The sequence below is a fragment of the Delphinapterus leucas genome, chromosome 6 (assembly GCF_059928025.1).
Source record: "Delphinapterus leucas isolate spDelLeu-1000000601 "Yukka" chromosome 6, BTC_Dleu_Yukka2, whole genome shotgun sequence".
NCBI classification, from domain to species: Eukaryota; Metazoa; Chordata; class Mammalia; order Artiodactyla; family Monodontidae; genus Delphinapterus; species Delphinapterus leucas.
The window spans coordinates 73,897,126-73,920,981 of NC_143134.1; the positions used below are offsets into that span (position 1 = coordinate 73,897,126).

General features: G+C 40.6%; 1 protein-coding gene across 5 annotated transcripts in view; it reads right to left on the bottom strand.

Moving 5' to 3' along the window:
- The window catches only part of DOCK8 (dedicator of cytokinesis 8), a 224,196-nt gene that overhangs the window by 102,179 nt on the left and 98,161 nt on the right, over positions 1-23,856 (bottom strand). For all 5 annotated transcript variants that reach the window (XM_089913260.1, XM_022573565.3, XM_089913261.1 and 2 more), the window contains 6 exons: positions 21,911-22,060; positions 18,589-18,669; positions 15,066-15,225; positions 12,830-12,960; positions 11,138-11,231; positions 10,247-10,409 (listed from right to left, as the gene is read on the bottom strand). In XM_089913260.1, the coding sequence (XP_089769386.1) occupies positions 10,247-10,409; positions 11,138-11,231; positions 12,830-12,960; positions 15,066-15,225; positions 18,589-18,669; positions 21,911-22,060 (779 nt within the window). The remainder of the gene's footprint in view (positions 1-10,246; positions 10,410-11,137; positions 11,232-12,829; positions 12,961-15,065; positions 15,226-18,588; positions 18,670-21,910; positions 22,061-23,856) is intronic.

A 23,856-nucleotide genomic window follows, 5' to 3' on the forward strand; every position in this document is an offset into this window, starting at 1 on the left:
AAAAATAAACAAACAAACAAAAAACAGCCAATGAATAAATCAGTACTATTGATAAAAATGCTTGCTTTAACATTCCTGATGATTTTAATATTGGCAGATGTCTTGGTTCGGGTTGGGGAAGAAAATATTGGAATTGGAGGAAACAGCAGGCCCACTAAGAAATAAATTGTTCAGATGTCCCCAACAACTTCTAGAAACATATGCCTGCTTTGGGTACTTGGTGAGAGAGAAGGCTTGTCTGGGTTTTGGAGGCAGGAGAACCTGCAAAGATCTCAAGTGACTGCAGGACAAAGTTGCATGTGTGTCTTTCTGTAGATCAGCGTGATTAAGAGGGGTTCCAGTGTCTCCAGGAGACTGGGGTTTACCTCCAAGGAGAGGCAGTCCTCCTCTTTGTCTCTCTCAGCACCAAGCATTGTGCCTGGCACACGGTCGGGGATCAAAAATACATTAGGTGATTGCATGAACTTTATTCATAGGGTGACAAGTATTGCTCAGTTGGTGAGATTTTCAAAGGACAGGTATTTGGGACTTCCCTGGTGGTCCAGTGGTTAGGACTCTGTGCTTCCACTGCAGGGGGCATGGGTTCGATCCCTGGTCGGGGAACTAAGATCCCGGGTGCTGTAACGTTGGCCAAAAACAAAAAAACAAACAAAGGACAGGTATCCTGCTCTGTGACAGAGGGTGAGGAAGGAGGAGAGGGAAGAGTTCTCGCTGCCCACACTCACACCAGAGTGACAAGTCCACAAGGGGCTGTGCCATCCCCAGACCATTTGGAAGGTTGAGTAACAGTAATTGTTATGGACTTTACTTCTGCCTGACCTAGAAACACAAAGAGGCAGTTCTTTGTTGGCTGCTGGCTGGGATAGGGATTTTGGATTTTCGTGCTAGAGTTAGTTTCGTTTCAACTCAACTCTGGAGAAGACATTAGAGAGCATATAAAAGAAGTGTATCTCTCTCTGGACTCTTGTGCCCAGAGCCTGAAACTAATGTAATATGTAAATCACCTATACTTCAATAAAAAAGCATGTTCCCTTTAAATAAATTAATAAATAAAAATAAAAAATGTAACTCCAGGAAAAGATGAGAAATGGGCTTTGAGATGCTCTTATTGCTAAATATATAATTATTAGTCTAGGCATGGAAATCTCTTTTAAATCATTAAAATGAGCCATTAAATTGAGCTCCTCTACTTTTATCTTTATTAAACTGTAATACTTCTATTTCTGAACCACTGCATGGATCTCAGTTTACATTTCTTTTTTCTTTTTTTTTTTTTTTTGCGGTACGCGGGCCTCTTACTGTTGTGGCCTCTCCCATTGCGGAGCACAGGCTCTGGACGCACAGGCTCAGCGGCCATGGCTCACGGGCCCAGCCGCTCCGCAGCATGTGGGACCTTCCCTGACCGGGGCACAAACCCGTGTCCCCTGCATCGGCAGGCGGACTCTCAACCACTGCGCCACCAGGGAAGCCCTCAGCTTACATTCTGAACGTTGTCAAACAAAGAACATTAAACAAGTGAGGTGGAACAGCACAGTTTTGGAAGTTATAGTTTAGGCCAGTGGATAAATGAAATTCATTTTTTAATTATAAAAGGTACATGATATGTGACTGATAAGCCATGGCTTTTTAAAAATTACCTTCTTACACTGAGTCAAACCTCAGTCCCCCCCCACTCCTAGTTCTATTTTACTTTGTGCTGTTGGGCTAGCCTGCATTGTCCTCACCCCAAAACCCACTTTTGCCCTGGGAAGACTGACACAGCACCTAATATTTCGACCCAGGGCATTCTGACTTCAGCAGAGAGGGGCAAAGGGCAGCGTATCTGAGTCCTTAAAACCACAGGACACCCATTACTGGAGAGTTATTAAAACATCTCTCCTTTAGAGATGGCCAAGCACTTCATGGGAAGAGTGGATCTTTAAAGTATACAGTAAAGTCAGAACAAAGAATGAGAAGCTAAAACGCAGAGAAGATTTTTTTCCCCCTAAATGGTCAAAGAAATAAGAGGGAACAATTCCCCGAAGGATATCTCATCAGAAGACAAAGCCACTTCAAAGAACTAACTTTAAAATAACAATTTAAAAAACTAACAGAAGAAGAGAAGTCAAAGAGAGAAGGCTTTTTGAATGTTAGGAAGCTCCTTCTAATCTAGGCAAACTATTCATCACCATCATCAAATGCAGGCCCAGATTTGCCGCATTTTCATTACCATTCCTCTGTTGCTTCTGCTCCCACCAACCTTACAGTCCCACGCCATGTAAAAACAGGATGCTTCAGGAACCTTACTGCTGAAATCTACATAAAGGATCTCTGGGGAAAAAAATGACATTCACCCCCAATATGTGGACAGAGCAGGATTTTTGGTTAGGACAGTTGTTTACAGGCAGTAACACTAAAGCATGATGGCCTCAAAGGGAATGAGTATAAAATAGAGACTAGTGAGGGGTTGTGACTTGTACTTAATGTACACAGAGCCTCCTTAACACTATTTCATTACTTCCAAACCACGTTCTTTTACTTTTGTACTTGAGGCAGGTTTGGTGAATGTGTAAAAATGTATAGTGAGCAGTACACCCCCAAAACGAGACTTTGCTGTCTCTCTAGACCACAGGATACATTTCTCCATCCTCCTTTCCACCACATCTTTCAACAAAGTGACAGATTTCTAAGTTCCTGACTTAACTGATGAAAGAAAGCAGAAGCTGACAGGGTAAAAGAAAATCCTTTGCAAAAAGTGCCAACAGTGATCTCTTGGGACACTGGAATACTTTCTCAGTTTTTCTTGGTCCTGCACTTCAAGGCCAAAAAAATACAATGCATGTTTGCCTTTAATAAATCACGACTCCATCTGCTTAGAAATGGAAAGGTACCTAGCCGCTTCTGAATCTAGAAAATGAGCAAATTGTGCCCTCAAGTGGCTAAATGTTGTACTGGAAGGGGAGCTTCGCAAAACCTGCCCTTGCTGCTAAGAAATCTTAGGTAACTTGTTCCCTCCTGAGTTTTTTCATTCTTCTAAAAAGAGGAAGGATGACTGAATTTTGGAGGAAAGTGAGGATTGTGTTCCTGATTTATTATTGAGGCCAACTTGCCAGAGCAAAGTCAAGTACAGGAGCTTAACTATCTGGGTAATTTTGGCACCAGGAATTCACTTTGCCTTTGTCTCCATTACTCAGCTAATTTAAATGATTAGATTTTGCCTGGGCTGTCACTGCTATTCCTAAATAAAGTGTTTGTTTATAATAAGCTTCATGTTCCACAAACAACTGCTCACTGAGTCTAGGAAGACCAAGGACTGAGCTTCAGGGCTGTCTTATACTTACAACAGTTATTTAAACACTCCTTTAAAGGGTGAAAAGTAGGAATTTATACCATATGCTTGTACATGTGTGAAAGTTTATATAAGATTCTTCATCTGAACATCATTTGTAATGTTGAAAGATTGGCAACATCTTAGATGCTCATTAGTCTGGGGTTAAATGAATTATGATACAGCCATATAATGAGATTCAGTGCAGGTGTAAAAAAGCACGAGGCCACTCTGTATTCATATAGAAATGCTCTCCATAACATAGTGTTCAATGAGAAATCAAAGTGCAGAACAGTGCGAGGATTATGCTATACTTGCACTCTGAAAGGAAAAGTGCAAGGTTGTACTGGTTTGTACAAACATAGTTTATTTCTGGAAGGATAAACAAGAAACTGAAAAAATGGCTGTTTCCAATTGTCAAAAATAGGATTGAGCTGTGAAATATACATGACTTTCATCTGTTTTGTTCACTAGTATTTCTCCAGTGTCTAGAAAAGGGCCTGGCATGTTGCAGGCACTCAATATTTGTAGAATAAAATGAAGAAAATAAAATGCGTGTATGTGTGTGTGTGTGTGTGTGTAAATATATATATATTTTAAGACTGTCTCCAAGGAAGGGAATCTACAGTTGGAGGTCAGGCATGGTAGAGAGAATTTTCACCATGCACTTACGTACTTTTAAAATATTGAAATATTAGAATAGGATACCTATTCCAAAATAAATAAAATTCAAACAACCAAAGAAACAAATAAGAATGGGGAGTTATTATTTGGAATAGTTATTTAAGTAAGGCATTGTTTTGTGGTGATTTAGACCAGGGTCAATCACATCATAAACTACTAACCATTAATTAGCAATAAGCCTGGAGTACTAACAGCATTGAGGAGCATTACGCCATTAAAAAAACATCGTCCTCACATGGAGAGGTTTTCTGGGTGTTGTAGATTCCTGATAGACAAGTATTGAATACTTGCTCTTCACCGTATCCATTTCACCTGGTATCCTGGCATACGATAGGATTGCTTTCCAGGTCAGAGGGATTAAGTTGCAAGGCTCTTTCCCCCGAGTTTCCCGTGGCTTGCGTCACTGTGGACTTTGGATGACTCCAATAAGTAGAGGAACTCATTAACAGGGACCATGAAAGGGAGGGAGAGGCTTTGATCCTCAAAGAAGCGTGTTGTACCCTTAAGACCCTACCCCAGGCCTCCTGAATGGGAGTCTCCAGGTAGGACTGGACCCTTGCATTTTTACAAAGCTCTACAATGAACTCTGAGGCACACTACCCTTCTTCCCCTCCCTCATCCCACCCCCAACACTGAACAGATCCACTCTGGATGGAGAGACAACTGGGCTCCGATTGGACAAAAGGAAGTTCCTCTCAAGGATACCTTCCATTCTCCATGCCCTGACCCCTTCCTAAACACGTCACCCAGAATTATTTCTGGTTTATTCCTTAGAAATGCTATTCACTAAATTATAACTTCCAGACAGTCATTCAAGACCAGCTTGCACATTTATCCTGTGCTGTGCTTTCTGCCCCTGTAGGATGCAAGCCCAGCAGTGTTCCTCAAAACGCCATTGTGATACGAAAGGCACCTCCCTGTTAGACCAGAATGCAGACTTCTGGTCTGAGAACATTCAGCTAAATAGGAGGCAGCCTGAAAACAGCTAATTATCCATCAAAGAAATCATGTTCTCAGTGATATGCTTGTTCACAGCAAGCACAGTCATCCACAGCGAGTCTGATAATTGGATAAAATGACCTCAGAGGCTATTGGGGGCTGGGATGAGAGATGAAAACGCACTTTATGTGGATTTCTCTAATGTAATCACCAGTTACAGGGACAGCAAGGAGCTTAACAAGCTCATTACAACCTCAGCGCCTGTGATCTCCGGGCAAACTCCAGTAACTGCCACAGGATAAAACGCCCTTAAAGGTCTCGCTGGGCCTTGGCCCCAGGCCGCATTGTTTTCATTCTGCCCCCACCAGAAGGCAGCTGGAGTCTCCATTACCAGCTGCTGGGCCACATGGAAAATCAGCCAGGAGTTGGTTCAAACGTGTTCTTGGGCTAACAACCAGTATTTTTTTAATCTGGGCATGGAGAAAAGAATGCCATACTCAGAGTCGGATAATCCTGTTTACCGACCTAATTTTTCCAGCTGTTCTGCTCCGCTTTCGGAATGACCGTCCTTCTGCTTGTGATTTTGAAATAGCTCTTGCCTGGGTCTGCTTCGGTGTACTTGTCTGACCCCACGCCTCTCACACATAGAGGCTGCCAACAGCACTGCAGAGGCCCAAGCCCCTGGTTGGGGAGATGCTCGCCATTCCTAGAATGAGTACTTCTGGCTCTAGAAGTTCGTCTCTTCCCTCAAAGTGAGTGTTTGTCTTATGGGTGACCAACACTCTCATTGGTTCATGGGGATACTTCCTCAGCCAGGACCAGTTCTTTTATAACCGATCTAGATCACTCCTCAAAGTGAGCTGAATTAAGGTAGAGGCATCAGGCAGCATCCACAGAGAATACAGTATGAATGGTGCCCCTGTGGGCAACACAGTGACCCCAACTGAGGGCACCTGAAGGGGCAAGGCTGTCAAAGGAGGCACCTGAAGAGATCGGAGGACGGAGAGACTGAGGGCAGGAAGGCAGCTCAGCCTATCCCAGGCCAATTTTATCTGAGGCTCCATGGCAGCTGCTCTTTAAGAGAGGTAAAGAACCTGAGTGCTATTCATATGGTATTAAACTGAAACCCCACCCATATGACAATCCTGTAAAGCATGGCTCTGGCCACAACTGACACTCAAGGCCAGAAAACACCTGCCATTCGTCCATATAATAGTTCCCTCCACTCAAGGGAGCTCTGAAGTTTATGTGAAAGATACACAAATTGGAAATCTGAACCCTGGCTTTGTCACTGTAGGTATTCCTTGCTTGGCCCAATAGATATATTCTCCACAAGTTCCAGGTAGATCAATTTATTATGTCAAGCCATATGTCAAATTTATGAGGTGAGTCTGCTATCAAGCAAAGAATTATCCCTAAATTTATCTGCTCTGTAAATCTTAATTTTCATTTATTTGATTTCCTTAAAGGGATACAGCCAGAATTAGAGACATGGAAATAGCAAGGTCAACATGAAAAGTTACCCTACATGCCAAACCCTTAGAATGATGTCCAGAATTCAACTCAGTCAAAGGAAAACTTTTCTAAAAGAAACAGGAACTGCTGTCCCTACTGAAATAATATTCTTGGGAGAGATAAGACTTTAGACCTCACCTGTTATTGGTACCATAATGTAAAGAGGTTTAGAGACCTTTGCTTGAAAGGAGACTTTGATTTGGAGAGGAGAGGACAGAAAAGTCAAGAGGTTACAAGTTTTGACAAAAATGAGAAGATGAGGTCACCAAGGGTAAACTGAGTCAACTTCCCAATTTGACCTGGGGTTCGGACCTGACTTGAGTCTTCCATTTCCGTTTTGCGAAACGGGAGTGGTGGTGGAGAAAAGGGGAGAATTAGTCTAGGACTGGGTTACTGTCCAGACCAACCTAATCAAAACCACTACAAAGCATATGTGGCCTGGAGACGAAACACTTAAAAATTTAACAACAGCATGAGAAATTTAGACAAAATGTTCTCTCAATTCCTTGACATTTTCACATAGTAAGATTCTGAACCAAGTTCACCACAACTCTCCTCCCTTAAACAAGCTATAAAATATGGTGGCCTGGGAGCCAAGAGAAGACAGAAGACCAAAGCTGGAGGGAAGTAGTCTTCTATCATTCCTAAGAGACCTGATTTTTAATGGGGCGGCCTTGGCATTTCCACAGTGTACAGAACAGCTAAAGAATATTCACTTTGCACTTGTGGGTCTGTTTCTCATGATGCCAAGTTGGGTCCATAGTAATCTGTTCAAACTTGTCCTCCTCAGCACTCCTACATTTCTGAATCAGTAGGTGCACTAACGCATTGAGTCCGGCTGTGATGTAATTAAGGGATAATGTTTGCAGCAAGGAGTAGAGGGAGTTGTAAATGCCTCCCATGGGTGATTAAAAGCTAGGGGAAGTTGAATAACTATAGAATTCATTTGGTGCAAGTTTATTCCAATACCAAGAGCATTCTTTTTTCCAATTATAGGATAGGGTTTCTAAAAAGATACACAGCATCCATAAGCAAACATTTTCATGTCTTCATCTCCCTCTAGGGAATGGAGAATGGAAACTACTGCATCCTAGGAATGCTTACTTATCTAGGAGGGAGACTTGGCTGACTCTGTATTTAGGAATGAGAAGAGAAAACCAAGAACTGCTTCAGAAAGGATTAAATGGGGGAAATGCATGCGTACTTCAATTTTGAAAGGAAGAGGTGCACTTCTAACTGTATGAATGGTTGGTTGTAATTCTCACTGCCATTTTTAAAAATTGAAGTATAGTTGATTTACAATATTGTGTTAGTTTCAGATATACAGTAAAGTGATTCGGTTATACATATATACATGTATATATATCTATATACTTTTTTCTTTTTAAATATTTATTGGAGTATAGTTGATTTACAATGTGTTAGTTTCAGATGTACAGCAAACTGAATCAGTTTTACATACACATATATCCACTCTTTTTTTAAGATTCTTTTCCCATATAGGCCATTACAGAGTATTGACTAGAGTTCCCTGTGCTGTACAGTAGGCCCTTATTAGTGATCTATTTTACATATAGTAGTGTGTATATGTCAATCCCAATCTCCAAATTTATCCCTTCCCCCAATCCTCTGGTTAACCATAAGTTTGTTTTCTACATCTGTGACTCTACTTCTGTTTTGTAAATAAGTTCCCATTTTTTAGATTCTACATTCTTTTTCTATGATTCTTTTCCATTATAGTTTATTACAAGATATTGAATATAGTTCCCTGTGCTACACAGTAAAACCTTGCTGTTTTACCCACTGCCATTTTTGACATCAACAAACCACTCACTTATCCTGTCTGGGTCTCAATTTTATACATCTGAAAACGTGAGGGGTAGAGGTACTTAGATTAGGTGAGTTCTGAAATTCTTTGCATTTCAGTCCCACATGCCCAAACATCACAATGGAAAGTATGAGTGAGGATCTGGGGGAATCAGAACTCTCTTACACTGCTGGAAGGACTGCATACTGACACAATTTTGGAAATAAGTGGTGGTATAAATAAAACTGAAAATATATATCACTGTGACCCAATAATTTTATTTCTAGGCATATTGCTTAGGGAGACTTTCACATATGTGCACAGAGAGACAAAGACAAAAATTCTCACTGCACAGTGTTTATAAAAGCCCAACATTGAAAAAATATAAATATCTATCAATAAAAAAATAGGAAATAGATAAATAAAATATGGCCTCTTCACAGAAAGGAACACTAAATAACAGTTTAAAAGAATGACAAAGCTCTCTATAAATCAATCTTGCTAAAATACAAGCTATTAAGGAATTCCCATCGGTCACATTTGTGAAAATCTGAGTATCTAAAAAAGAATAATGACTGCTACTGAGTGTAACACACTGAATCAATAAAATTCAAACAAAAAAGAAAAAAATCATACTGTCGGATGGAAAGTACAGTAGTACAGTATAATGCATAGAGTATGAATCCATTTACATATATTTTAAATGAATATAAAATAATACCATTCAGTGTTCACAGATTCATAATACATGACTCTGTGTGTGTGTGTGTGTGTGTGTGTGTGTGTGTGTGTGTAAAACCAGGGAACATAGAAAGGAACTATGTAAGTTCATGACAATGTGATGTGAGAGGCAGGGTAGGGGTCTGTAATTGGAGACTGGGGATAAAGGAGACTTCAACTTAACCAGTATGATTGTTTGTGTGTATGTATATATATATACATATATATATACATATATATATTTATATACACACACACACACACACACACAACACAACAAAATGTCATTTCTAGATGCTGGAGAAAAGGTGCTTATTATAACTTTCTTCTCTGCATTAAAAAAAATCTTCTCCAAATAAAAGTATATGATCAGCAATGCTTTCGGCAGACGGATGTTGACAAGCTCCCTCTGAGCCCCCATGCAAAGGACCTCCAAGAAACTGAGGCAACCTAACCTCTTAGGCCTTTACTGTATAGTTCCATGCTATCCAATATGGTAGCCACCAGCCACATATAGCTACCTGAATTTGAATTCAAATTAATTAAAGTTAAATAAAATGAAAATTTCAGTCCCTACACTGTACTAGCCACATTTCAAAGGCTGAAGGGCCACATATTTTACTGGGCAGCACACATACAGAACATTTCTTTCATTCCTCTAAATTCTATTGACAGAGCTGGTCTTGAGCTAAAAACCTGTCTTTTAGACAACCAGAACACTTTTAGTCATTGCTCTTTCCCTAATATGTCCTTCTGCCCATAGGAAAACCAAGGTAATGACTAGGAGGATTTTTTTGTTTCTAGAAGGAATATGTCCACTACAATTCTACATTCCAGTTTTGACTGAAGTAACATTTTCTTGTGAAAAAAATGAGATAAATCATCTTTAAAAATTGATCTTAAGGGCTTCCCTGGTGGCGCAGTGGTTGAGAGTCCGCCTGCCGATGCAGGGGACACGGGTTCGTGCCCCGGTCCGGGAGGATCCCACATGCCGCGGAGCAGCTGGGCCCGTGGGCCACGGTCGCTGAGCCTGCGCGTATGGAGCCTGTGCTCCGCAACAGGAGAGGCCACAATAGTGAGAGGCTCGCGTACCACAAAAAAAAGAGAGAACAAATTGATCTTAAAAAGTAATTATCTATAGTTTTGTAAACGTCGTATTTCATTTTCCCCAAAACTTAGGAAGTAGCAAAATAGGTCAAAGGATGATGAAAGCATTACCCAAACAAGGCTCAAATTTTTGGTTCAATAATTTTCCAAGAGCTTTTGTTTCTTACCTGTACACAGTATGAGGGACATACACTTCTCGGATTGGAAATTCCAAAATCTCTTTGTGTGGGCGTCCCCGGTTTTCAGGAAAGGGTCTCACTGGCAGCATTTCAGGAGTCAGACAGCAACTGGTCATCTCTGGAGCCAGAGAAATCTCCAGTTTGAGCAAGCCTAAAGAAAGAAAATAGGACTGTCTTAGTAAAGACGTTATATACGAGGGAGTCAAGAAAGACTGCTGTACTATATTTCTTTTATGGAAATGAGGATAAGTTGTGTGAGGATAAGCACTTTGGAATACCCAGTTAATTTCCCATAGTTTGAGAAAAAGCATATCATGACAATTTTTGAGATTTAGTTTCTAGAACTTAAAAAGCAAGAAACTGTAAAATGAGTAAGAACACATTAGAAGATCTTTGAAGTCCCTTCCAGAACTACCACACCATAAGTATATAGTTCAGTAACTTCTCTCATTACAAGCACTAAAAATTGGTGGTTTTCAAACTAGGTTCCCTGGTACCCCAGGGGGCTGCAGAAGTGCCTCAGGGGCTGTTAAGCTGAGGATAAGGAGGGTGCGCCCTCACCTTCTACCAAAGCATTGCACTTTCACTTTTTCTCATGTTAAGAGTTCCATACAATATGATATAAGAGGCTCCTCTCTTCAAACAATTATCTGATTTTCTGAGTGAGCAATCAAATACAAAGCATGATGTTTATTTCCAGAATCAGTCCTTTAATAAAAATAGAAAACATTAACAGGTTGGCCAAAAAAACCCAGACCTTAACTCCTAATACAAAATTCTACATTTCCCTTGACAAAAAATTGCACCGTTACATGAATAATGTGTCTAATCATAAATGGCTTTGGCACAACAAAGAGGATAAAGACAAGCCATCCACACCTGGAACTGACTTGACTCTTCTCTGTAGGGATGAAGATCTTTTGTAGTCAGCTAAAAACTTGAATAAGTCTTCATCACTAAGGCGATCTCCCTCCTGCCAAGAGAGAAGTCAGGGTTAGTGTAGATTCACCATACACTCCTGGGGTCGGGACCAAAGATTATTTCTCAGAAGATTTTTATCTTTAAGTATTATCGTAACGTGCCTTTCATAGATACGAGGCAACAACTCTGAAATCTTTTAGTCAACCTCTTGTCAAATATTCTTCCTCTACCACTCTGACTCTCTCAGCCTCTTCAATCCTCCTGGAGATGGGGATTTTACTGCCTTCCTGAGGAAGGCTGTTTGACCATTAGTAATCCAGGCCAAAAGGTCCTCCCCCTATAACTTGAACCCACTGATACTTGTTTACTCCCTGAAACAAAACAGAAGAAAAGTTTTCTTCAAAGATTTGAAGATGGAGAAAGCAGCTTTCCATCTTTTTCCTGTCCTCATATTCTTCACATTTGTCTTGACTAAGAAGGCTAAGCACACATACTACGCTCCACGCATGTATGTGGGACAGGCATGCTGCTGAGGGATACGTGTGCATGAGTTCTGATCCTTACAGCAGCCCAGTAAGGAAGGTAGGTAGGTAGGTAGATAGGTGTGTCCTATCCCTAAGTACAGATGAGAAAACTTTGGCTTATTTAGTCAAGGGCCTTGCTCCCCAAGGCAATACAGTTGGGAGGAGTTATTTCCCAAATAGAAACCCTTTCAGTCCCCTGCAATCTCCATCATGAGGCATGGCACACAGAACCCTTAGTATCTCTTCTGCATTTCAGTTTGTTAACATAACCCCTTGACATGCCCCATGAGAACTGCTTGAGCTGCAGAAAATTTTCCAAAACAGAGTCAAACCAAGTATAAGTCAAGTTGGTTTTTTTGGTAGTAAAATACATATCACATAAAATTTACCATCTTAACCATTTTTGAGTATATCGTTCAGTAGTGTTAAGTACATTCACTTTGTTGTGCAAACGATCTCCAGAATACCTTCAGTTTGCAAAACTGAAACTCTATACCCATGAAACAACTCCCCATTCCCCACTTCCTGCAGCCCCTAGCCTCCATCATTCTACTTTCTGTCATTCCACCTTCTGTCTCTATGAATTTGATTATGCTAGGAAATTCTTCATTCTCTAAGTAGTCTCAATGATTTCTGAGCTAATAAAGAGCACCGTCTGTAATGGTCACACCCTGTGAGGAAGTAGGCAGCTCTGGAAAGCCCGCACGTGGAAAAGGGGTGAGATGGACAACACCTAGGCCAAGAAACCCCAAGCCAAAGGGGAAATGGATATTCTAGCCAGACTGTTTTCATAGCCTAATAAATGAATTGACCATGACAGTTCAAATAGGATAGTTTGTATTAATGGGAACCAGTCCTTCTCTCAATTAAAAGGGCTAACGTTCATTTAGCACTTGTTATATCCCAGGCACTCTGAGAAGAGCTTTACACGTCTCATGTCATCGAACCCTCCCAAAAGCTACATCAAGCAAGTGCCATCATCCCTGTTTTGTAGATAATGAAACCGAGGCTTGGTGAGGTTGACTAACTTGTTCTCTTAGTCACTACATATACTCCCCCTCTGGGCTCCAGCACTCATGCCATTGTGAGGGGACAAAGCCAGACACACTGTAACATGAAGAGATACCTGCTTGAAAAAGCTGTTAATGGTCAAGGTCTTGAAGTTGGATCCAACCCCATTTTCCTCCAAGGAGAAGGCTCTTTCAGAAAGTCTTCGAGATTGGGACAAAGTTTTCCGCTCACTCACAGAGCCTTTCCCTTTAAGGAAAACAATTGTCATTCTAAAGTTTGCCTTTCTGTTTGAATATATAGCAGTTATTAACTTTACCGTATGTAAGATATGTTGAAGCGCACTGAAGGAGAACACTGAACACGGCCATTCTTGTTTTGCATGACAATTTCCCTCCCCGATCCCTGTTCTTAGACCCCCCTGTTGGAGCCCCTAATCCTCCTCTGATCATAGTGAGAGCCCAAAAGCAACCACAGTGCCCTCCCACGTGGCGATCAAGGAGCAGGAGGCCAGAACTGCAGCCAGAGCAGGGTCTGGCTAAATAATAAGCTTTATTTAGTCAACAGTGTTTAGTTTTGTTTTATTTTTATATTTACATTCCATTGGGAGAGGCATGTACTCAAATGCCCCTGCAGGCATTTGGGATTCTGGCCCGAACACGCTATGTACAGGTCAGCCTGAGTCCATCCTGGATCTGAGCTTTCTTCTGCTCTTGCTATGTGGACCAGGCAGCAGAACTGAGTTTCTGCCTTGGCCAACCTGCCTAATGGTAATTAGAACTGAGTCACACCCAAACCTGAACCCTGATACTCTGCTTAGTTATTTCTTACCCCTTTTGAGATTTAGGTGAGGATTTTGTTACTTTTGTACTGCAAAACTCAGGGGTTCTGTAGTGAATGGTCAAATTGCATAGAACTGTAATATTTCAACCCTGTCTTTGAACATTCTCTTACCCTTAATTCTTGTCATAATGCTGAACTGGAACTTCCTGCTACCACTGAGCCACCTAAACTTGCCATGCTGCCTCAGTATAATACACTACATCTTTTGGCTGATTCTTAAAAATCAGCCTCTGTAGTCAGGTTAATTTCTCCTTGACCCAGAGATGACTGAGGACCCAGCAAGCTCTATGCCTTAACTACTTAGTTTATGTGTCCTTTAAGCTCTATGCAGAACTCTTTCAAATAAGGCTACCTGGGTCTACATAGAAATTAGCATTAAAAAAAAACCCACACACACATATTGTGGTGTGAATGTTGGGATGCACTAAAATGAGATTTTTTTCTTTTTTTGCAGTACGCGGGCCTCTCACTGTTGCAGCCTTTCCCGTTGCGGAGCACAGGCTCTGGACGCGCAGGCTCAGCGGCCATGGCTCACGGGCCCAGCCGCTCCGAGGCACGTGGGATCTTCCTGGACCGGAGCATGAACCCGTGTCCCCTGCATCGGCAGGCGGACTCTCAACCACTGCGCCACCAGGGAAGCCCTGAGATTTGTTTTTGATAAATCAGCAATAACCCGGGAGTTCTGACTGGTAATTATGCATCAATAACTCCAGGATAGCAGCAGCAATAACAAAATACCTTTTCCTCCACTCCTCTGGTAAAGGCAACATTTCAGAAGTGGCAGAGCTAAGGAATGCATGAAAAACTTCCCAAGAAATGTGACTGGAGACATAAATATTTGCATTTTAAAAAAGAGAAACTCTGACACAGGTGAGGGGTGATATTCTTGCAAACTCTGTAACCCTCTTGGATAGTTCCATACCCAAACTGTTGAGGGAATTAATAACTCAGGTCAAGGGTTAGGTAATGAAAAAGAGAAATATGCTAAATAAATCAGAACAGTAACTAAATATTCTTTTGGCATCCACTTTTTTCATTTGCCCTTGGCAAAATAAACTTTAAGGAACTGGAAAGTTTGCTAGAAACCAGAGTTTTTCATTTTGAAGCCCTTGCTTTTCTTATATTTAGGAGCCAACCATGGTGCCTTTGTTGAACACACTACAAACTATATTATTGTATTATTATATTTTCTTGTTATTTTCAAGAATTTTACTTTTAAGAAGAGATGGCCACTAAAAATTAACTCTTTAAAGTGTCAAACTGTACAGAAAATTCCAACCAAAAATCTTACTATATTTAAACTCCACAAAGTTCATTGTAATTGTCTTGGGGATCGCTGTCCATTCAAGCATTTGTATTCCAGTCTTAATCATGTTTCATTCTATTCACCTCCTTCTTCGGGCCCACTCCCCCCACCTTACTGCACCCCCAATCCCCCACCAACCAGTAGCTAACCTCAGAATTGGTACATTGGGGAGCCCTTCCCTTCACACCACAGTTGAAAAGCTTACCAACCGTGGACTCCACATCAGTTACCTCCCTGTCGAGGGTAGAGACATTGAAGAAACTTGCTAAGCTTATGGGAGCCCAGGCAAAGGGCATCCGGTATTTCCCCAAACGTTGGCAGAAGGATTCAGCTTGAAGTTTTAGTTTTTCAATCTTTTCTTTACTCTAGAGGAAAATGGAAAGAGACAGCAGAAACAAACAATATGGCACAACATCATTCTCAATGGTGAAAAACTGAAAGCATTTCCTCTAAGATCAGGAACAAGACAAGGGTGGCCATTCTCACCACTATTATTCAAGATAGTTTTGGAAGTTTTAGCCATGGCAATCAGAGAAGAAAAAGAAATAAAAGGAATCCAAAGCAGAAAAGAAGAAGTAAAACTGTCACTGTTTGCAGACGACATGATTCTATACTTAGAAAATCCTGAAGATGCCACCAGAAAACTACTAGACCTAATCAATGAATCTGGTAAAGTAGCAGGATACAAAATTAATGCACAGAAATCTCTTGCATTCCTATACACTAACAACAAAAAATCAGAAAGAGAGATTAAGGAACCACTCCCATTTACCACTGCAACAAACAGAATAAACCTACCTAAGTAGGCAAAAGACCTGTGCAGAAAACTATAAGACACTGATGAAAGAAATCAGATACAAACAGATGGAGAGATATACCATGTTCTTGGATTGGAAGAATCAACATTGTGAAAATGACTACACTGCCCAAAGCAATCTACAGATTCAATGCAATCCCTATCAAATTACCAATGGCATATTTCACAGAACTAGAACAAAAAAGTTTACAATTTGTATGGAAACACAAAAGACCCCGAATAGCCAAAGCAATCTTGAGAAAGAAAGACAGAGTTGGAGGAATCAGTCTCCCTGACTTCAGACTATACTACAAAGCTACAGTAATTAAGACACTGTTGTACTGACACAAAAACAGAAATATAGATCAATGGAACATGATAGAAAGCCTAGAGATAAACCCACGCACATAAAGTCACCTTATCTTTGACAAGGAGGCAAGAATATACAGTGGAGAAAAGACAGCCTCTTCAATAAGTGGTGCTGGGAAAACTGGACAGCTACATGTAAAAGAATGAAATTAGAACACTTCCCAACACCATACACAAAAATAAACTCCAAGTGGATTAAAGACCTAAATGTAAGGCCAGAAACTATCAAACTCTTAGAGGAAAACATAGGCAGAACACTCTATGACATAAATCACAGCAAGATCCTTTTTGACCCACCTCCTAGAGTAATGGAAATAAAATAAAAAATAAACAAATGGGACCTAATGAAACTTAAAAGCTTTTGCAGAGCAAAGGAAACCATAAACAAGACGAAGAAACAACCCTCAGAATGGGAGAAAAGATTTGCAAACGAAGCAATTGACAAAGGATCAATCTCCAAAATATACAAAGCAGCTCATGCAGCTCAATAACAAAAAAACGACTCAGTCAAAAAATGGGCATAAGACCTAAACAGACATTTCTCCAAAGAAGACATACAGATTTCCAACAAACACATGAAAAGATGCTCAACATCACTATTCATTAGAGAAACGCAAATCAAAACCACAATGAAATATCACCTCACACCAGTCAGAATGGCCCTCATCAACAAATCTACAAACAATAAATGCTGGAGAGGGTGTGGAGAAAAGGGAACCCTCCTGCACTGTTAGTGGGAATGAAAATTGATAGAACCACTATGGAGAACAGTATGGAGGTTACTTAAAAAACTAAAAACAGAGCTACCATATGACCCAACTACTGGGCATATACCCTGAGAGAACCATAATTCAAAAAGATACATGTACCACAATGTTCATTGCAGCACTATTTACAATAGCCAGGACATGGAACCAACCTAAATGTCCATCAACAGATGAATGGGTAAAGAAGATGTGGCACATATATTCAATGGAATATTACTTAGCTGTAAAAAGGAACGAAATTGACTTATTTGTAATGAGGTGGATGGACCTAGAGTGTGTCATACAGAGTGAAGTAAGTCAGAAAGAGAAAAACAAATACCGTATGCTAACGCACAAATATGGAATCTAAGGAAACAGTACTGATGAACCCAGTGGCAGGGCAAGAATAAAGACACAGATGTAGAGAATGGACTTGAGGACATAGGTGATAGGGGAAGCTGGGACGAAGTGACAGAGTAGCATTGACATATATACACTACCAAATGTAAAATGGATGGCTAGTGGGAAGCTGCTCGTAGCACAGGGAAATCAGCTCAATGCTTTGTGACGACCTAGAGGGGTGGGATAGGGAGGGTGGGAGGAGATATGGGGATATATGTATACATATAGCTGATTCATTTTGTTGTACAGCAGAAACTAATACAACATTTTAAAGCAATTATACTCCAATAAAGATATAAAAAAAAAACAAACCAATATGGCACCAGCACCAAGTCAACTGCCTCTGCCATGGATATGACAGCCATCTCCAAAATCCCTACTCTACTGATTAAAAAGAGGGAATAGGCAGAAAAACAACACATCTCAGGCCAGAAGTCCAACTGATAAGGAAGTACAGAATAGAAAAGGAGGAATTTAAAGAATTAAAGAAAGCCTACATTCAATTATTAAATATACCTTCAGCTAAACAAACAAACAAACAAGCAAACAAAAAACCCAAAAGTATTGGGGCTTGTTATACTACCTAATCAACAAGTACCTCTTTTAGGTGCTAGCTACACTGGATTCGCACGAGAGAATCTTGGGATGAAAAGTTTTGTACATCATCTATCAAGCTCTTAAGAGAGCCTGTTTTTCCATAGTTGTCTTGGAAGATTCCAGAAAGATCTATAAGGGTTCCTAACAACCTCCTTATTAGGTTGACAACACTTCCAAAGTAATCATTCTAAGTTCAGGATAAAAGGTATATTAAAAAAAGCAAGTTATCTTGAGTTCAATAAATCTTACTTGAAATTTATGAGTCTGCAGTAGGATGCTGTTAGGCAAGTCTTATTCCAAAAAGGCCGTGTTTTAAAAATTATGTTGGAAACTTTTGCAAATGGGTGCTGAGAAGAGACGTCCTTTTCATGGCTCAGTACCTATGTTGTACTAATAAATTTACGATGTACAGCAGTCTCAGCTAATGTCCAAATATCCAAATCAGAAAGGGTGGTGGCCCATGCTGTGGAGGAAGCTAGGGGAGCTGTGGCACTGTTCAGCTTCATGGGGTGTCTGTGGCCCTCCCAACCGAGTCCGGGCCTCAGAACCAAGACAACAGGACACGTTTTTGCCCTAGTCAAGTTTTGTAATTAGACATTGGTGTGTACATCATCGTTTGCTGAGTTTAATAGTTTATTTCTTTAAAAAGTTGTCATCGATGAAGTTTCCCTTCCTTATTTTGTTTGAATATAATTTACTAGTGCTTCATATGGGGACACATTATGGACTAAACTCCATTAACTATTTTATGGGAGACTTCTGAAAAATACCTGCTTATTCTAAAATGTTACCATTTAGCAATACTCAAAATAGCATACCTTTCCACCATCACTTTCTTTGATAACCATGTAGGGTTCTGCACAGTCTCCAATCTCTCCCTGCTGAAGGACTTTTTCAATCTACCAACAAAAATAATATTAAAACAAAGCATGTGAATTACATTTGTATAATGGAATCTATGCAACCATCAAAATAGTGTCTTATGACAATATTTGATGACATCAGATATCCATAATATACGTTTTTTGATTAAAAAAATTAGTACGAAGAGTATTACACAGTTTTGTAAAAAAAATCATAAAGGCATATTAAAAGGATGATAGATATACGGTAAATGTTAATAGTAGTTATCTTTGTATAGTGGGATTATGTACTGTCTTTATTTTCTTCCTATTGCTTACGTGTATTTTCTGTTTTTAAACAATAAACATGTATTATGCCTACAATAAAAAATACAATAAAAGTTATTTTTTAATACAAAACCCACGAGACATATGTAGGATGTTAATAGCTCATTTTGTTTATTATTGCTTACAACGTAAAAAAAGAGATATGACCTCTGTGAAAGTCAGGTTGGGGACTAAAACCTTCCACAAAATGAATAAATGAACAGAATAAATTATCTGTAATTGTCTCCCCTGTATTTCCTATTAGGGCTGCTTTTCTGGATTTAACAGACTTGGAAAGGAACTTGAAAGCAGTAGGATGGTACAGCTTTTCACTTTGCTAACTGGCTGGTAATATGAATTACTACTGTCAAGCATCGTCTTCCATCTTGCTGCAAGTGAAGGACCTGGCTGGCCATAAATCTAGGCACCATGTTTAAGAGAAAAAAAAGCAGAAATTTAAAATTGTCTAACACTCTGCTCAAAGAAAATTTAATTTAACTTATATGTGGAAGAGAAAAACAAATGGATTTAGTCCCATTAGTCTGTGTTAGTAGTTGAGATAATCCTTGAAGAAGAAGTTTGGGTCAACATATCCTAAAAGGCACACATTCTTAACAGGCACTATCAATTAGGCACAAAGTATTTAAATCAGAAATACCCAAGTGATGGAGGGTGATTCATGGAGTTTCAAAGGAAATGGCATGGGGCTGCTCAATGAACATCTGTCTCAAGGAGACTGCAAGCATTAAGTCTCTCGTCTCACAGAGGAACTTAAAAACCCCTTCCCACTGCCATAGCCTGAAGATGAGGCTGATCCTCCTGAGAGATGCACCAGGTTGAGGCCATGGACACATAACACTCGAGGTAGAGACTAACCCATTTTCCTGTTAGTCAGCGATCATTCACCTACTCATTTGTTCAGAAAACATTTGTTGAGTCCTTTCTGTAGGGTAACTGTTGGGGAGACAAGGTGGTGAACATGATAGGCCTGGTCCCTATCCTCCTGAAATTGATGGTCGGGAGTTTACACAGAAAATTGGAAAGAAGCTAATTTTTCCATGAGGTCAGTGGACAGAAATGTGGCCTTTAAAATGAACTTTGAACCAAGATAAAGAACCTTCTCATTAGAATCCGGAAGCAAAGAATGGGAATGCCATGACTTTGCATCTAGAGCATGGAACCCGCAGGAGAGGGATCTCCAGAATTTGGAAGGAGGATCCAGATTCGACCAGATCAGCAGATACGATTCCCTTCACTGAGTTGGACAAGGCTAACTTCAGGTACTTTGCGAGAAGGAGCTGCCGGCTGCTATGAGAGCCTACTATGTGGTCCTTCAGCATTGATACGTAAAAGAAACGCCTGAGTCCTCGTAACCATGGCAGGCAGGGGAAAGGGGCATATCAGAATTGCCTGGGAATTTCTTTAAGGTAAAGAGGCTACCCTCAGCCCTATTTAGAGGGAAAGAAGCAACAACTGTGGTATTACAATAAAGAAAAACAAATCAGAAGCAAACCAGGGACTGTCTTACTGAGTAGATTTAAATTTCTTAACTCTATCCAGACAATTTAGAGAATGTTTATCACTGCCAAATGAATGCATTTATACATCTGAAAATTTTGGAATATACTTAGTAATAGTCACCCGTAGGTAACCACTGATATTTAGCAGACTACCATGGGTTACCCAAAATAAAGTCATCCACTGAGAACTGGAATTGGAAATAAAATTTGGATCTATGGAACTGGTATTGGCTTCTTTGATTTCCCAGGCTGGAGTGAATTTTAAAAGTAACTGCAAGCTGCTACAGTTTGCTAGAGTAGACTTTAAGCTAATTTTCCTGTATGTCTAAGTAATATTGCAATGAAAAGGACACACATTAAGTTTGACAACAAGAGATGTGTCTTTTTAGCAATAGGATTTTAACTCTGTTTTCCAGAAACTTCAATAAGTTCCCTTCAAGCTATAATGACCTTTCAGAATTTTTGTAAAATGGTGTAAAAGGAGCTAGAATGGAAGGACATCTGCCTCTTGTTAAGTGACCTCCACATCACCTGAAGTTTTTGGAACCTGTATGCTACTCTCATGGGATCATGGGGGAATCAATGAGATTATGGACATAAAACACTGTGCTAACTAGAAAATGTCCCAATCCTAGAATGCTGGGTGTACATGAAATTAAAACAACAGGACTTTTTTTAATTTGAGGGTAGAGTCAATGAGACTAATTATTTGGCTTAAAGTAGATAAAATACTCAATGTTTGCTGTTAACTTCTAACCGGCCATTTTGGTGTGTAGAGAAAGTCTCTGGTTTTCTTACATCAGCAAAGAGTACAATCTAGAATGAAAGGTCTTTCCACTTAGAACTGCCCACAGATTTTGACTCTCACTAGACATACTCAGTCTGTGAGACGGTGATGAAAAGGGAGAGTGAAGCTTGGACACTATAACCCACACCTCAAACTGTCAGAGCCTGTATTTTCGGACATTTAACTCTGGGTCTTTAGAAAAATGTGAACATGATTAGGAGACTCTATCTGAGATTTTTCTCCACAGCAGCATCCCAGAGCTGGATAGCTGAGGGTGTTTTCCTTGTTAGAAGGAAGGGTGTCTATACATGCCAGACTTTATTCTGTAATCACAACTACTCATTGAGGGAGGTGTTATTATCTCCACTTTACAGATGAAGAAACTAAGTCTCAGAAAGGTTAGGTAATTGCCCAAAGTCATATAGCTACTAAGTTGCAAAGCCAGGACTCAAACCTAGGACCGTTTGACTCCAAAACCCATAGTCATTCTAGTACCCAACACAATTTGCTCATAAAGGAAAAGGAGTAAAGTTGAGAGGGAAACAAAGCGAATCTCACAGAGGACATGTAATATTTTCTGATACCTCTTTCACTCGAAACATGCACTGGGAGTAATGCAACAATGAGAACATCAGACTGTGCCAATCAGATTGTGTTGAACTACCTTGACTACTAGGTAGATGTCCGAGGATGGATAGGTGACTGAGAATACCGCAGATCTTGCCTGACTGGACGTGGCAACAGAGGGCGTGTGAGCACGCAGAAATCCTTTGAATTGGTCAGAGTTCAGGTCACAGTGAAAATTTTCTGAGATCTGTAAATGAGTGGCAAAATGAAAAATGAGTTATACCTATTGTTCTCATGGTCTAAACACGTTAAAAAAAAAAAGTGGAAAAGAAAAACCCACCAGGTTTCACCAAACAAATAAGTATAACCGTAGACATGTTTTATGACTAGCGGCTGCTGGAAAATCTGATACGTATTTTGTCAGTCTCTAGGTATTTCTGAGTCATTTGAGAGATGTTCTTTGAAACATTAAAATTTGTATTAACCCACCAGTATCTCCTGAATTTCAGTGATGTGCTAGGTACTGCATTGAAGAAAAGCAAGGCATTACTTTGGCTCTCAATTAGTTTACAATCGAGAATGAGGGAAAAGGCAAATGCATACTAACTACAGTAAGAGCAAAATATAAGTGACCACACTCATACAAAAAAGCGCTGTGGAAGTTCCCGAGGGTGAGAGGTCACATCCAGTTGGGGGGGATGGGGAATGCTCTCCATGGGGGAGGCGTGTGGGATGGACAGGCCTTGGAAGAAGGTTCCGCCAAGCAGAGCTGGAGGGGGACTGTGTACCAGGGAGCGTGCAGCACAGGTATCTCAGAGGCTGGAACACGGGGAGTGACTTTAGTTAACATCAAGGAGCCTGGCTTGACTCTGCCTAGGCTCTCGAGGGAAAGAAAGCAGATGAGAGCCATCCTGAAGAAAGCCGGGCATGGAAGCTGAAGAGTTTGCTTTCGATGTTGCAGGTAGTGAGGATCCATTACAGATTTCGAGCAACAGCATGTCACGATGAATGCTCCTGAGCTCAGCGGTGCGGTGTTACTTAAGAACCACTGTAGAGCTGGGTTTCCCCTTCACCACTAATAGATTTACAGCCAAGAAGTGGCTCCCAGGCAGAGACTACATTTACCAGCCTCCCCTGCAGAGTTAGGAGTGAGCACGTGACTAGATTCTTTCCAGTGAATTGTGAGCACAAGTGATGATGTGTCTAACTTCCAGGCTCCAACACCACCCCACACCCCCACCATCTTTTCCCCTTTTTCCGGGGGCCGTAGTGGCAGTGACAAGAGTGACTGGGGAGGGCACATACTGAAGATGTACGGAGGAGACACTGCCACTTGGGTTCCCGAATGCCTGAGTGGAGGAGACCACTGTTGACCCTGCACCTCCCTACTCTGGACAAAGAGACAAAGGCAGAAAATTCTCCTTCTTCTAGCCAAGGGTTCTCCATATGTGGTCCCCTGACCAGCAGCTTCAGCATCACCTGGGGACCTGTTCGAAATGCAAATTCTTAGGCCCCACCCAGATTTACTGAATCAGAAACTCTGGGGGTGGGCCCACCATCTCTTTTAACAAGCCCTCCGGGTGATTCTGCCTGTGCAAATCTGAGCTTTAAACCACTGTAAACCATTTAAACCACTTAAACCATTAAACCATTCAGCTTTAAACCACTGAATGTGTGTGTGGGAGGTTACCTACCCTGACCAATACAAATCTTAGTGATTATTTTTATTCAAAATATACACACTTCCTTAGCTACTGAATGGTTATGGGTAGAGGGGCAGAAACGTCTCCTCTGGTTTTGCTATTTGTGCCCTCCTCTAGGAGTTACAAAACGACAAAACATTAAGACATTCATGGAGAAATCTTTTCAATTAAAAGCACAATATACTTGGTGAGGTCTCTACCTGATGGCAAATTCAGACTTTCATTGCACGAGATGCCTTCCATTCATGATAAACCTGTCTCACAATGCAAAAAATTCCCAAACTGAGGAAACATTACATGCACTGGGCTTGTTATAGCCATGTTTACATTGCTTTGTTTT